Source organism: Charadrius vociferus, unplaced genomic scaffold (genome assembly GCF_000708025.1).
Source record: "Charadrius vociferus isolate BGI_N301 unplaced genomic scaffold, ASM70802v2 scaffold776, whole genome shotgun sequence".
In the NCBI taxonomy this organism is placed as follows: Eukaryota; Metazoa; Chordata; class Aves; order Charadriiformes; family Charadriidae; genus Charadrius; species Charadrius vociferus.
The window spans coordinates 788,984-803,979 of record NW_009648775.1 but is presented as its reverse complement, the minus strand read 5'-3'; the positions used below and the strand labels follow the sequence as shown (position 1 = coordinate 803,979).

The following is a 14,996-nucleotide window of genomic DNA, read 5'->3' as shown; positions in this document are numbered from 1 at the left end:
CAGCAGGATGGATTTTGCGGGCAGTTACACCAGTCATACTTCAAGCTCTTTAGGGGTAAGGGGACGAGCAATAGACTTGCAAGACCCCTGCAAGCATCTCCTTCTCTCTAATTAATGTTCCTGTGCTGTTGCCAGAGTGGTGTACTTCTAGTAAGTGACACAAGCAGAAATACCATACATACCCCTTAACGCCATAACTTACTGTTTCTCTAAGCTGATTAACTTGCACTTTGCATTTCATGTTTAATTTCCTGCATATACAAAAGACACCAAAAAAGGGGCAAATGTTTCCCTGAGCAGCATGCGATTAGCATACTTAATTAATCAGATCTCTTACTTTTCCCATGTCACGTGTGTTTGCTATCAGTCTGCACTGCAGACTTCCAAACTTTGCCTGAAAAATTAAGAAAATACCCTGACCATTTTTAAATTATTGAGCATGTCTGGTCAGGCTCATCGTGTTTTTTCTCCAGAGAGGAATTATAAAGCAAAGATGGGTTTGGGGCCGACCATCTGGAAAGCAGCTTTGCAGAAGAAGACCTGGAGGTCCTGTTGGACAAGATGAATGTGAGCCAGCAATGTGCCCTTGCAGCTAAGAAAGCCAAGGGCAGACGGGGCTGCTTTAGGAAGAGTGTTGCTGGTAGAGCAAGGGAGGTGATGGTTCTCCTCTTCTCAGCACTCATGAGGCCTCACCTGGAACCTGCTGTGTCTGGTTCTGGGCTACTCAGTACAAGAAACACGGACATACTGGAGCAAATGCAGCAAAGGGCCGCAAAGATGATTAAGGGATGGGAGCTTCTGAGAGGTGAGGAGGTACCAAGGGAGCTGCAGCGGCTAGCCAGGAGGGCTCTGACAAATGGGTATAAATACGGGATGGGAGGGTGGAAGCTGGAGCCAGGCTCTTCTCAGTGGTATCCAGTGATGGGATGAGAGGCAGTGGGTACAAACTGAAATACAAGAAATTCTGTTTCAATGAAAAACCACCAGAAAAGGTTTTTACTGTAGGGGTGACTGAACACTGGAACTAGTTGCCCAGGAACGCTGAACATCTCTGATGTTCTGATGAACATCTCATCATCACTGGAGATGACAGCCAGTGTCATCAGGTTGGTTTTCTGAGGGGTGAGGGGTATTTTGTTTCTTAAAGAGAAGCACTATCACATGTACAGCAGATCTGATCAATTAGTTCAGTTCTGATTCAAAACCCAAAGTATTTCTGAAGTTAAACTGTGAGCTCTAAGACTTAAAGAATTTCTGACACCATACCTGATATTCAGGAAAGTATGTTATGCCTAATGCCACATAGAAAACTTTACATGAAGTTTGAACTCTACCTGAGCAATTTCTGAGTTGAAGTTCTTGGTGCATCACATCACATCATCCTGTCCATTGTTCTGTAGGTAGGATGTGAATGAACAGAGGTGAGCAGATGCCATCGATTTTAGCAAAAGGATATACTGAATACCAGGTCAAACTGCTGTTTCAGAGATTGGTATCATCCTATCCAAAGACTGTTTTCATGCCTTAGACGAGGGGAGCGGCAGCGGCTAGCCAGGAGGGCTCTGACAAATGGGTATAAATACGGGATGGGAGGGTGGAAGCTGGAGCCAGGCTCTTCTCAGTGGTATCCAGTGATGGGATGAGAGGCAGTGGGTACAAACTGAAATACAAGAAATTCTGTTTCAATGAAAAACCACCAGAAAAGGTTTTTACTGTAGGGGTGACTGAACACTGGAACTAGTTGCCCAGGAACGCTGAACATCTCTGATGTTCTGATGAACATCTCATCATCACTGGAGATGACAGCCAGTGTCATCAGGTTGGTTTTCTGAGGGGTGAGGGGTATTTTGTTTCTTAAAGAGAAGCACTATCACATGTACAGCAGATCTGATCAATTAGTTCAGTTCTGATTCAAAACCCAAAGTATTTCTGAAGTTAAACTGTGAGCTCTAAGACTTAAAGAATTTCTGACACCATACCTGATATTCAGGAAAGTATGTTATGCCTAATGCCACATAGAAAACTTTACATGAAGTTTGAACTCTACCTGAGCAATTTCTGAGTTGAAGTTCTTGGTGCATCACATCACATCATCCTGTCCGTTGTTCTGTAGGTAGGATGTGAATGAACAGAAGTGAGCAGATGCCATCGATTTTAGCAAAAGGATATACTGAATACCAGGTCAAACTGCTGTTTCAAAGATTGGTATCATCCTATCCAAAGACTGTTTTCATGCCTTAGTTTCCCTGTATATAAAAAGAAATCTTTAGATAAGTTTTGAAGTGCATCAGTTTTAACTAGCAGAAGTGAATTGTCTATAACCACCCTTTTCCCACTGTCCCTCTTGACTGTGAATGCCTTGCATTTTATTTATTGTTTCAAACTTGCATTTTTCTGTACTCACTGCCAATCTGAGTGTGTACTTCTTGCATTCAGTAGTTTTTGATATATCTGCTGATGATTGTGTTGACTTTTTTGCAGAGGCCCAGCCCAATCCAGCTATACTCGCCTCCTTTCATATTGGCACCCATCAAAGACAAACAGACAGAGCTGGGAGAGACATTTGGAGAGGCCAGTCAGAAATACAATGTGCTTTTTGTTGGATATTGTTTGTCTCATGATCAGCGTTGGCTTCTGGCATCCTGCACAGACCTTCATGGGGAATTGTTGGAAACCTGCATAGTTAATATTGATTTACCAAACAGGTAGAAACTTCTACTGTTTACGCTGTATCTAGGCCTATCGTTGTCATCCCTCACTCTCATCAGTTTCTTGCACATCCCTTCTAATATATTTCCCGCTGAGGTGATCATGGTAATGTTACAGCGATAACATTTCAGTTGGCACTTATAAGAAACTTATAAACTGCAGAGGAAAAAGGTTACTGTGTTACACTGGTTTTACAAATATGGCCTACAAATCTCACCTTCAAGAACAACTGGTATGTTGCTCCGCTTATTGACACCTCTTGCATGTCACTGCAATAGCAGTACTGAAAGCAGACACATACTTTTTCTGCTTCTTAGTAAAAGGTGAGTTAGGCACTCCAGAGAACTGTAAGAACTCCTGTAGAGGGTAAGCAGTGAAATAATTATATAGAACAGAAATCTGAATGTTGTCCTTGATTCTCTTCTTACTTTTTTTTTTTTCTTCCTTAACCTGCAGGTCAAGGAGGAGCAAGTTGTCTGCACGTAAAATTGGCCTGCAGAAGCTATGGGAATGGTGCATTGGTATTGTACAGATGACATCACTGCCTTGGAGAGTTGTCATCGGGCGGCTCGGCCGCCTTGGCCACGGGGAGTTAAAAGGTATGAAATATCAATGCTGTCACTCCCTGCGGTTTTGGAAGGAAGACATGGCCTTAGTGTGCAAGGCAGAATGACTTACAGAATCGATCGCAAACCTTTAGAACCAGAAAATAGAGAGTGATAATCCTACCCTGGCACTGGATTTTTGTATTGGTTTGCATCAACAATGTGCTGGGTGCACTGGGTTAGACATTACTCCCTCGTGTCTTGTAGATGTGTACGTAACTAGTGTTTGCACAGTGTACTTCCAAGCGAAGTCATGGGTTTCGTCACGCGTTAGAAAAAGATCTGAACAATAGTTGTCCTGTCACAGAAATACAAACAAAATTCAATTCTGATTCCTAAACTCAAACTAAACAAACAAAAGCTCCTTGCAAAAGAAGTTACTGAACGAAGAAAAAAAAAATCCATGTTTTTTCTGTGTTATATAAAACTAACTGATAATCAGTGTTAACCAGCAATAAGATAGTCTCTGCAGCCTGCAAGGAGTTCCCAAGATTTAGAGTTCCTAACAGCTTTGTGGAAAATTAAAGGGAGCTCTGGAGTGTTTTAGGTAGAGGTGCCTCAATCCAACAAGGGTAGGGACTGCCTTGCTTCATGTCAACACTGATTCCTCTCGCTAATTTAAATACATGCGTTCAGCGTCTTTTCTTCCATTTCTAATGGCTGTGGCCACTCTTCAGGTTTTGTTTGGTAACTGATTGGAAGAAAATGGGATTCTGAGAGGGTGCTCTGAGTCTTCACCCACCTCCTGAGTTGGAACGTGAAGATAAATTAGGCAGGAGGATAAAGATATTTCATGAGTGTTTGTCCTTTTACATTAATAACTGAAGGAGACATGAATTCCTCTGGTTAGCTTATTGTGAGAGATTCTGTATTTCATGAGATGGGAAAAAAAATTAAGAACAGTGCATAATAAATACCAATTCATGTGGAAAGCACAAAGAAATGCTTTGTGCAAAAAAGGGGGGCAAAAGCAGTAATTACATGCCTTCTCTCATATAGCACACACAGGGAAGAAGAGCTGTTGCCTGCCTTGGTAGGCGAATTTGGCATCCATCACACACACAGGAGTTAAATGGAACGAAGGGAGGAAAACAGAATAAGAATTTAATCAGCAGCTCCCTTCCTCTGTTTGGACACAACGTCATTTAAACGGCTAAATGTAGTTTCTTGAATGTGTAGCTGCACCTCCACTGAAATTTGCTGTATTTAGTGTATCTTATTCATAACATTTGTTGATGTTGAGTGTGTGAATTTATATCTCTTTGCTTATGTTTCAAGCATTTCAATTATGCAGCATGTTAGATGAAAACAGATGTCCTATTTGAAAAAAGAATCAGTGCATTTCAGGAAAAGATTTGTATGTAAATGAAAAAACATTAAAAAGAATCTTAAAAGAAGAACCCTCACATGTTGCCCTGTTTCACATCAGATGAGTACCTCCTCTACCTTACAGGTAGAATGAAAGATTCATTCTTAAAGAAACACATCATCTTCAGTGGTCGGTCAGAGTAACGCAGTTAGCTCATGGGAAAACCAACACACCAGCACAGAATAAAACACAGTTCTGCAGTAACAGCGCAGCTCCCCAGTTTGCAGAGCCTTGTTTACACGGGAGCCAGTCCAGAATAGGACAGCGGTAAAGAAAGGCAAAGTGTTCGGAGTATTTTGGTATTTTCAAGCGAGCGCTGGCTATTTCAGAACTCCACTCTGTTCTATCATGATGTTTATTCATTTCAGACTGGAGTATCCTCCTTGGGGAGTGTTCCCTGCAGACAATCAGCAAACAGCTAAAGGAGGTGTGCCGCATGTGTGGCATCTCATCAGCCGACTCTCCGTCTATCCTCAGTGCCTGCTTAGTTGCCATGGAGCCACAGGGGTCATTTGTTGTGATGCCAGGTAAATTCTATCCAACTATTTAAATGCCAAAGAAACTTTTCTTCTTTTATCATACTTATCACATAAGCACATTAATTTGGGCAGACTTTTGAGTCCAGCAAGACAACCTTGACTAGCATGGCTAAATGTAGTAAATAGGTTGAGCCAGCAGAATTCCCAAAAATACCATGAAGAGATGCCACACCAGGAGTGTAGGCTCCTGGGGGGAGAGAGTACTGTATGCCAGTGCCAAAGGGATGCCCTTTGCCTTGGGGAGGTCATCTTTTCAGGTAGACCGGTTCTCATCACCTGAAACGCGGTGTCGTGGATGCCCTCACACAAGGAAGCCTGCAGACGCTGCAAGAGTCTGAAGTGTGAAAGAGTAGGAGTCTGTGTAAATGCGAGTAAGGATAAACCTACTTGCCCTTTCGTATGCTTAAGTTATTTAGAAAGTTCTATTATAAGCAGCAGTTCACAGAGTTAAGTTGAAATAACATTAAATTTTGAGGTTCCCTTATTTTTGTATTACGTAAGCACATACTTTTTCTTGTACATGGTGGCATATCCTGACAAACTACTCTGTTCTTTAAGTTTAGACATAAAAGATTACTACATGGAACAGAATTAAACGAGCTTGAAAATTACTCATCAAGTTGAATAATTTTCAAAGCAGAGATTTTGTAACATGAAAAAATAAATGGCAAGTTCTGCTTTTTTCATGTCAACCAAAGTGGGGTATATTTCATAATTATACAGATGCATGTGTCAAAAGTGAATTTAACTTGCTCATTTAACAACTAAATCTTTGATAAAGGGGCAGCAGAATGAAAGGAAAGGTGGGGCATTGTATGGGGATTCACATACCTAAACAGTATCTACACAAATTTTGATCTTAATTTCAAGCTTTTCTAGTAATCTATTCCTTTTAAGATAAGAACCTTTAAATACATGTGTTAGCTTGCGAACCCAGATTAGATGCACAGAAATTTAATTGAACACAGGACATACATTTTGAAGGTGATGCAAATTAATGTCTCTGCCATTGCTTCTGTTCTGGAAGATGCTGTCACGATGGGATCAGTGTTCGGCCGGAGTACTGCGCTGAATCTGCAGTCGTCTCAGCTGAACACCCCTCAGGATGCCTCCTGTACACACATCCTGGTTTTCCCCACCTCTGCTACCATCCAGGTGGCACCAGCAAATTACCCCAATGAGGATGGATTCAGCCCTACTAATGGTAAGTCAGCACAGCTGGTGTAAGAGGTGAAATACTTGCGAATGCTCAGCCACCTATTCACAACATCGGCAGAGCGGTACCACTCATGAATAAAAACCCTGAGTGTGCTCCGTGTTCTCCCACGGACCCCATACCACCCTACTTTACTTTAAAGAGAATAGCACTGTACTTTGTATTTACAGGATAATGTGCTATGGTTTTTCTGAAGTCTGCTTTCAGATAATCATACCGATTTATTCCAGAAGTGATACGGACCAATCAATACGTGAAATGGCACAGACTATAAAATGCTTTTTCTTGTTGTTGTGCCTTGAACAGGCCAACTTGTTTTTTATAGTGGCAGTTCGCTTCATGCCCTGATACGTACAAAGCTTGTAAGGAAGGAGGTACTTGTTTTAGAATTTTAATCTTCCTGTAAAGTAGGCAAAGTAGACCAACCTGAGTATTCTTAATGTTAGCGGCGTGCTTTTTCAAGTGTATTTAACCCTCTAGTTTGTGTCAGCAAGACTCTGGTTAATACTTTATATAAGATAAGTGTTTTCCTAACTGTTTTGCCATAAATCCTTAAAAATGATTGTGAAATAATTTAAACCAAGAGTACCTACAAACATTTCCAATAGAAGTATTTTATGAAGAGGGAAGTTACAGTACAGAGAGGAAGAAAGGCCCACTATTCTTAATGAGAGAGTCTGCTTTGATCTGTTCCTCCTGGAATTCCAGTGGGCCTCCCAGAAGGAAAGTTACCCCTCTTAATACTTCAGCAGCTGTCCTTTCAGGGCCCCAGAATCCCGACCGAACGCCGTGCTGACAAATATTTAACCTGCGTTAACCTGCCCTTTAGTGCTTCAGATGCTAATTAGAATCAGGTACAAGAACTGGCGTTTTCCAAAATGGTGTTAAATTTAATTTTCTTTACTCTGTTCTACTTAATGATTAAACTGCTTCCTATGCTATTAGCCATCTCATTTATGCTTTGGAGGCTAAGCAGAGCATGACATTAGTTCTGTTTTGTTTACTGAGGTTGTAGGACAGAAGTTAATAAACTTAAGTTAATTCGTTGCTCTTGCAATCCAGTGTTTCTCTTCAGAAGATGAAGAAAAACAACCCCCTGCTTATTTCAACCCTAGGACTGCAGGTGAAATTAGTCTAAGACACACACGCATTCTTTTCCATTTTTGTGTGGAGCAAATTCTTCTTTTTCAAGAGAAATTATTTATTATAATATGTAGAAATGCCTGCCTCTTATTTAGGGCTCCATGTGTTTTAGTATAAATTTGGCTGCGATTCTAATTAATCCAGGCAGCTCCCACTGTCCCTTTCAGTGCCCTAAAACATACTTTAGATGTCGGTATACTGTTTAAACGTCTTTGCCTGCTGAGAAATCTGGATAAGGAAAAACCCCCTATAAGCCATATCATGATGCTGTGATTTTTTGCTCTGTATTTATAATGTCTCAGCTTTCCATCATGTAAATTACTCACGGTATCATAACCCGTGTTGCAAATGACTGAGTAATGGAATGTACTTCTCATAGAACGCAAACACATTTTCACTGTATCTTTATGCCCTTCCCACGTATTAACATAAACCAAATTAAACTAGCAACTTGTGATAATACAACTGTATTTAAAATCTGAGATGAAAGTAAAATGTTAAAAGCTGCGTTGTAGGAAATCCTGGTGCAGCATTTGAAAGACTCATGAGCGTACACTGCCTGTGAGCGTGGCGCAGGCCTGGCTGCCCCCACTCGCCCCGTGAGCGGTTGCCTTGCGGCTGCCAGGGCTGCTCCTGGAGGGCTCTGAGCACACATGCCAAAGCACTGGTGGGGAGCGCTGGAGGCCTGAAGAGCAGCACCTGCTGAGAGGAACATAGGTACGTTTGTTTAATGTACCTCAAGTATTTTGTTAATGAATTTCCGTGACCGACTGCAGAGAGGTGTCATTTTTTCTGTTACAAAGTTCAATTTGGATTTTTATAAGCTGGTATGACAGGATTTCTTTTCACTGTATGACGATTGTTAAAATTCATTACTTTAATAGATGGCTGCCAACTTTTCCTTTCAAGTCTGTGCAGTTGCAGTCGAAGGTACTAAGAAGGATTAAACAGTACAGTGTTTATCTCTGCTTTCATCTGTCTCAAGAGTATGTACAAAAAAGGCATGATAATGAATTAAAGGGAATGGTAATAAATTACCAAATTTCTTGACAAAAATGAGTACAGCATATTGGAAATTATTTCTCTTTCTTTTTCTTTTCAGATGACATGTTTGACCTCCCATTCCCAGATGACATGGACAACGACATTAGAATTTTAATAACAGGGAATCTTCACTCTTCACCAAATTCCTCTCCAGTTCCTTCCCCTGGATCACCATCTGGCATTGGAGTGGGATCTCACTTCCAGCATAGTAGGGTAAGGCTGTAGCACTTTAGGGCGTATGCTACTTAAAATAAAACATAAAAAAGACCCAAATCCTCCAACAAAATCTTTTTTCCTGTAGATTCTCAAACATAATTAGGTCAACAGCAAGCAGAAATTAACATTAAAATTGAAGGTGCTGGTTAAATACTGTTGTAGAAGATGTCTCTGTTTTGACTATTTACATCTTTAAAGTTAATTGCTAGTGTACAAGATAACTGAGAGGAAGAGAGGAGGAGGAGAGAGAAGCTTTACTTTCATGTGGCAGAGCTATATCTAATCACTCTGTATATATTTAATCTGTACTCATCCATGTTTTTCTGGAAAATGATATGGAATGTCCCCGGCGCAAAGTGACAGATCTTCGAGAGAAAGGAAGACATGACCGCTCTGTTCCCATGAATTTCTAGGGGAGACAAGAAGGGGGATAAGTCTCCTAATAATAAAACCCTACCCATAGAAACTCTGCAGGTGCTGGATGTTTATGCAAATGTTGTTTTCTTAGTAAAAATTAGCCCAGAGCACATAGTGTTTGCAAGTTATTTTTGTTTGAAGTGGCTTTTATAAAGTTGGCTCCAACACCAGTGATTACTTACAATGCAAATTATTTTTGGTAATTCAGGGTATTTTTTTTGAATCAGCTTTAGCATAATTTGGATCATGTTTGAGGGAACTGTTTTACTCGTACATTTAATTGTGTAAGAGACCTAGCTGTACTCTTAAAATGGTTTCCATCACAAGTATGTAGAAGTTTGACACTTCATCATTTCCTGTGGAGAAGTTTTATGCTAGAAACAGTACATTTAAAGCAGTAGCATGTTATTCTAAATAATATAGTATTTTATTAAAGAAACAGGCTAACTTTTGTACAAGAAACAGATAACCCCATGCATTTAGAAGTTCTGGTTTAGTGATCTGTAATAATTTAAGTAACTGGGTTGGGATCTGTGACTATCACTGGTGGCTTTAAACAGTCTCAAGAGAAACTATGAATCTGGTATGGAAGGAAGCACAGAATGGATACTTAAAGGAGGTATACGTACAGCTAAGAGATGTGCCCGTGAATGATGCTACTCATTCAACCTCTGTAACGAAGCACTGCATTTTTCAAAATGTAAATAAGATATTTTAAGAAAAGAATTCTCACTGCCTGAATATGACTGACTAAATGGTGTTAGTTCCACCACAAGGATGGAAAAAGCCCTGCCTGTATTTTTCTTGCAACCTCTGCCAAAATGCTTCAATGGTCAGCTTAATACACTCTGTGAGTGAAAAATTACTTCTGCATCAGCCACAAAAATGCTAATACTGCATCTTGTGATCTCGGTACACAACCAACTTACCTTATGTTAATACTCCAACCCACTTTTCAAAGGCTAAATAATTGCACGTTACTGTCACTTGGTTATTTTAAACTGGTATGTGGGCAAATTTAAAGTTTGAAATTCTGTTACTAAACCCTCCAGCCATAAATCACAACTCATCACTCATTACTCTCTTATTTAGTTCATTCAACACTGTATTCTGTACCACTGTTCTGTACCACTTTTAGAAATACATTTACTAAACTTATTCTCAATGGAACTACATCCAAGTGGCTTAAGAACAGCACTGAAAGGTTAATGACCCAAGAGCTTAGAGACCTGGACAAGCCATTTCTAGATGAACCTGTCATAGTAATTCAGTTTAACCATTAACAAGGGCCTAGTAATTGATGTGTAATTTTTGGTTTTAAAAAAGCAACAGCGTGTGATCATTACCTTGTGGGTCGGGGAAGGTCAAGCCTTCGTCCATGTAACCCATAATTGATTGCTGCAGTTTAGCAGTGTAAGCCCTGATTGCTCAGCAGCCAGTTTCAAGGTTTGCTGTGAGGCTTTCTGAGTGCCCACAGCCAGGTGAGCTGCACCCTTCTCCGAGCTTTATGGAGTGTTTAACTTTCTTTGACTCCTGATCAACATATTACTTTTGGAGAAAGACCTGCTTGAAGGACTAGCAGTGAAGGCTTTGTGATTAAGCTGGTTTCTATGCAGTGGAATATTTTTTTTATTTTTTTTAACCTACTCACTTAAAAGAATTTTATGGATTAAATGAACTGCTATCCCAGTTCTTCTGGGATAAGTTGCAAACTAGAATACTTCGCAGGCACCTATTGGGTTTTTCTCTAGAAGTAAAAGCAAAATAATAAAGGGTGTTTAAAAAAACCCCATAAATGCATTTAAAATAGGGCCATACTCTAGAATAGAATGGCAGTCACCCTTTATGATACCTAAGCAGACCCTTGTAGGTTTGGTAATGTGGTTCGTGATAGATAAAGATATGTATATACACACACAGAGGATGAGGTAAGCAAGCTCACACCAAGCGTTTCTATCCAACAGCCTCGGGTGTGGAAGGTTCATCTAGGTTTTACTCTACAAAAATAAAATCACAAACATATATGCTGACAGGCAGGGACTCAAAGTCTGATGAAATTAGTTTTACAGCCATTTTCTCATTGTGTAATTCTCTCCTCTCCAAATAACCCTTTGGTCCATATATAAGAATATGAGTAACTAAGACTGCAAAAACACAGTATATAAATAAATGAATAAGTGATATACATTGAAAAGCAGGACAGCTTTTTCCTTTTCCCCACACCTCCCCTGCTTGGTAGTACAAATACAAACAAAGCATAGTATTTTCTGTCCAAGTGTCCATAACAAGGAATAGCAAGTGTAGCATTTTTTTTTCTAAGCTATTGATGTAACTAACTGAAGAAGCAAACACAATCAAACTCATGAAGATGCAGATACTGTCTGTTCTTCCATATTTGAGTGTGCAATGCAGCTTTCCGCTAGCTGAAGCTAGGAAGATCTGCAGTGCAAGCTGCTGTTTTCGATAAAGCCTATGAGGCTTTATAAACTTAAATTCAATACTGGTCTACTCTCTGATGCACACGAGAAGCTGGTCACATTCAGAGCGAGAGCCCAGTACCTCCAAGTTACCCTGTAGCATCAAATTCCACAGGTACTCGGTTCAGTTTAGGAGGTTAACATTGCTGTTTGGGAATCTAAAGTGACTGTGGAACATAAGCTTGGAGAACCCAACTACAGGGGAAGAAGGAAGGGATTAGACAACTTTGAGATTCATCCAATTAGTAAACAGAACTAATGTTACTGGAGTGGGATGTAATGACATAAACCAATAAACTCGCCTTTTCAATTCTTCTTTCAGAGCCAAGGGGAACGTCTTCTTTCCAGAGAAGCCCCTGAAGAACTGAAGCAGCAACCTCTTGCTCTTGGATACTTCGTATCAACTGCCAAAGCTGAGAATCTTCCGCAGTGGTTCTGGTCATCCTGTCCTCAGGCACAAAACCAGTGTCCCCTCTTCCTGAAGGTCTGTCTTGGTATCCTTTCACAGGGGAAGGAGAAGAAGGATTCTATTTATGTCCTATGAATTTTCTTTGAAAATATTGGCTTTGCGTGTTACCACAACTGTGACAGTACTGGAAACAGAAATACAATTTTAGGTTTAAATGTGCTTAAGATAGCTGGCTATTAAAACTTAATTCTGTGTTCCTAAAGCCCTTACCTGAAAATGGAATAGTTTGGCAGCTTCTAAATACAGAATCATCAAAGCTGCATCCGGTATTATAGAAGTGTCCCGGTTTTCATTTTCAGTCAGCCTAAGACAGGAGGGACGTACCTTCTATTCTGCCATAATCCAGTTATGACAGAGATTAGAAGTTAGAAGGGAGAGTAGCAGCTCCAGAGAGAGCATTTCCTATCCATTGCTGTTTCCCTAGTTGTAAAAGTTGCACAGTGGAGTCTGTAGTGTCAGAGGTGGTACCTTCCATTCCAGAATGGCAAGCGCTTGTGAGACGTATACAGCAGAATCGGTTCAACTACTGGAGATACAGCGATGCCTGTGGAGTGTCCTGCAGCTTCTTATTTGAATGAATCAAAAAAATGTGAACTAGTGAGCATGGAAAGAAGGTGAAAAATGTGCCTTGAATAGCATCACATAACTATTTGAGCAAACGACATACAGAATAAAGATAGTACCACTTACTTTATCCATTCCCGTCGTAATTAACAAATACTAAACATTTTTGCAACTCTTAACTAAATTCTCTCATTCATGTCTATCAGGCAATTATCAGAGTAAAGGTGTTCAGTATTTCTCAATTCTTTCCTCATACAAAATAAGCAATTTTCAGACTGATGTTAACAACAACTTGCAGTCAGCACAGCAGGCTTTACGTTCAGTACAGCACTTATATTCAATATAGCAAAGTACTGAACCGTATTCCTTACACTCTGCACTTTTCATGGATAGACTTCCCTGAAGTATGTGCTCTTCTGTCAGCCTACAGAATAGAGATCTCAAAATAATGTGAAAAATAAACCACCATGGTTTTGGAGCTAGATATGAAGTTTTATGCTAAACTTGAAACTACCTTTTTTTTTTGTGAATGAGTAATCCAAAGACTATGTTTCAGTTCCAGCAGTAAAAACACAGTCAGCAGAGCTCCAGGCAACTTCATGAATTCTTTCCATAAGCTTATCCTAGATTTGTACTAGAGAGAAGGAGCCACCACCCCTCCCTGCACCACCACCCCCCAGCCCAACACAATTGCTCTCTCAGATCTAGGCTGAATTAAATGTTTAATTTGACTTGGAACATACTGGTTTGGTTTGGACAATTTTTAATAAAAGCAAGGGGCTGAATTCATGCAGTAACTTGTACACCATTCAGTGAGCAGGTGGTGCTGTCTCCTTTATGCTGCGCAGCGCTGCAATTAGGAAACTTGTACGGCATGTGAGGCGTACAGATTCAAGTCATCTTTGTCTGATTTGGATTAAGTATTTTTGAGTGAAAGTATTTCACCTCTAATGCGCGTGCCATAATTGGAGGAGTATAAATGAGAGGTTTTGCCCCGGCAGGCTGTGTGGCGTATTAGGCTACCCACTTGAAAGGCACGCATGGTTGCTCTGCCCCCAGCACATGATCGATATGAAATCCCTTTCCTACTCCTGTATAAACTAATGCGCAAGGCTCGCTCCAGAGGGAGGGTGAGATGGATGGAGACAGCGTACCAGCAGAGAGCAGGACAAAGTGTGGTCCCCTGCGATGGGGCCCCTCCCGGGAGAATTTGGAGACTCGTGATGGTTTGTTACTGCAATACCAAAAGAGCCACTGCCATGTCCCAAATGTCTCTCCTCCTCACTTCTTCCCCGACATTAAGAACAGAATTCAGCATTCTTTTTTAAAGATCCTTGATTCCAGTCAGTTTCTTCAAAAATGTAGTCATTATGGAATTTAGAAATACACGTGGTCATGGTGGGTTCAACAAAAATTGCCAACTTCCCGTGCTGTCCTGAGACAATTCAGAATACATTTGTTCACTGTGAATCTTTAGAAGTACTTGCTATATGAAGAGTTAATCTGTGCTTTTTTCCTTTGCGCAGGCCTCGTTACATCACCACATCTCTGTAGCGCAGACAGATGAGCTTCTACCTGCCAGAAATTCTCAGCGAGTTCCTCACCCCCTTGACTCTAAAACTACATCAGATGTCTTGAGGTAACGCCTTTTGCGTTGTGCATTTCCTCCCTAAGGCTGTGGGGACTGAGCACTGAAATTTCAGAGGGACCTTTTCTTTTCAACTTGGCATAATGATTTATTAGCTTTATCAACAGCTTATAACTCTACTGTGCCTTATGTGTGTGTCTCGGAGCAGTGGGCAACTCTTACTACAGCTGCTACCTCCGCCACCAAAGAGCAGGACTTTGAGGGATATTAGTCATCAGTTTTCCATACTACTGTACAAAAATATGTAAAGAAAACTTAGAGACAGCTTTGCCTTACCAGGGGACATCTTGGTTTGCCTCTCAAACATCGTTCTGTTTAGCTGGGGGTCTAATCTGGACTGTGTCAATAATTATTTTTACTCACCAAACCAAAGTGATTTATAGACAGAAATAAAAGTACTCTCTTGATACCAGTGTCTTAGGAATTGGGATATAAAGGAGATGTTCTTCCTCAAGTAATACAAAGTTGTGTATCGTATTGTTCAAGATAACTAGGGGACTGTTTGCCTGCATCCCACCTGCTAGGGACTGAAAAAAGATGTGGTTTATGAGACAGCATACAGAGTGGAACACACCAGCGA

The 14,996-nt window shown here is 40.6% G+C and overlaps 1 protein-coding gene across 1 annotated transcript in view; it reads left to right on the top strand.

The window, feature by feature from the left end:
• Positions 1–14,996, top strand: part of MED13L (mediator complex subunit 13-like) — a 186,464-nt gene that overhangs the window by 169,161 nt on the left and 2,307 nt on the right. Inside the window, exons 24-30 of the mRNA XM_009886736.1 lie at positions 2,482–2,705; positions 3,166–3,308; positions 5,052–5,210; positions 6,250–6,426; positions 8,684–8,838; positions 12,058–12,219; positions 14,295–14,407. Of these exons, the coding sequence (XP_009885038.1) occupies positions 2,482–2,705; positions 3,166–3,308; positions 5,052–5,210; positions 6,250–6,426; positions 8,684–8,838; positions 12,058–12,219; positions 14,295–14,407 (1,133 nt within the window). The remainder of the gene's footprint in view (positions 1–2,481; positions 2,706–3,165; positions 3,309–5,051; positions 5,211–6,249; positions 6,427–8,683; positions 8,839–12,057; positions 12,220–14,294; positions 14,408–14,996) is intronic.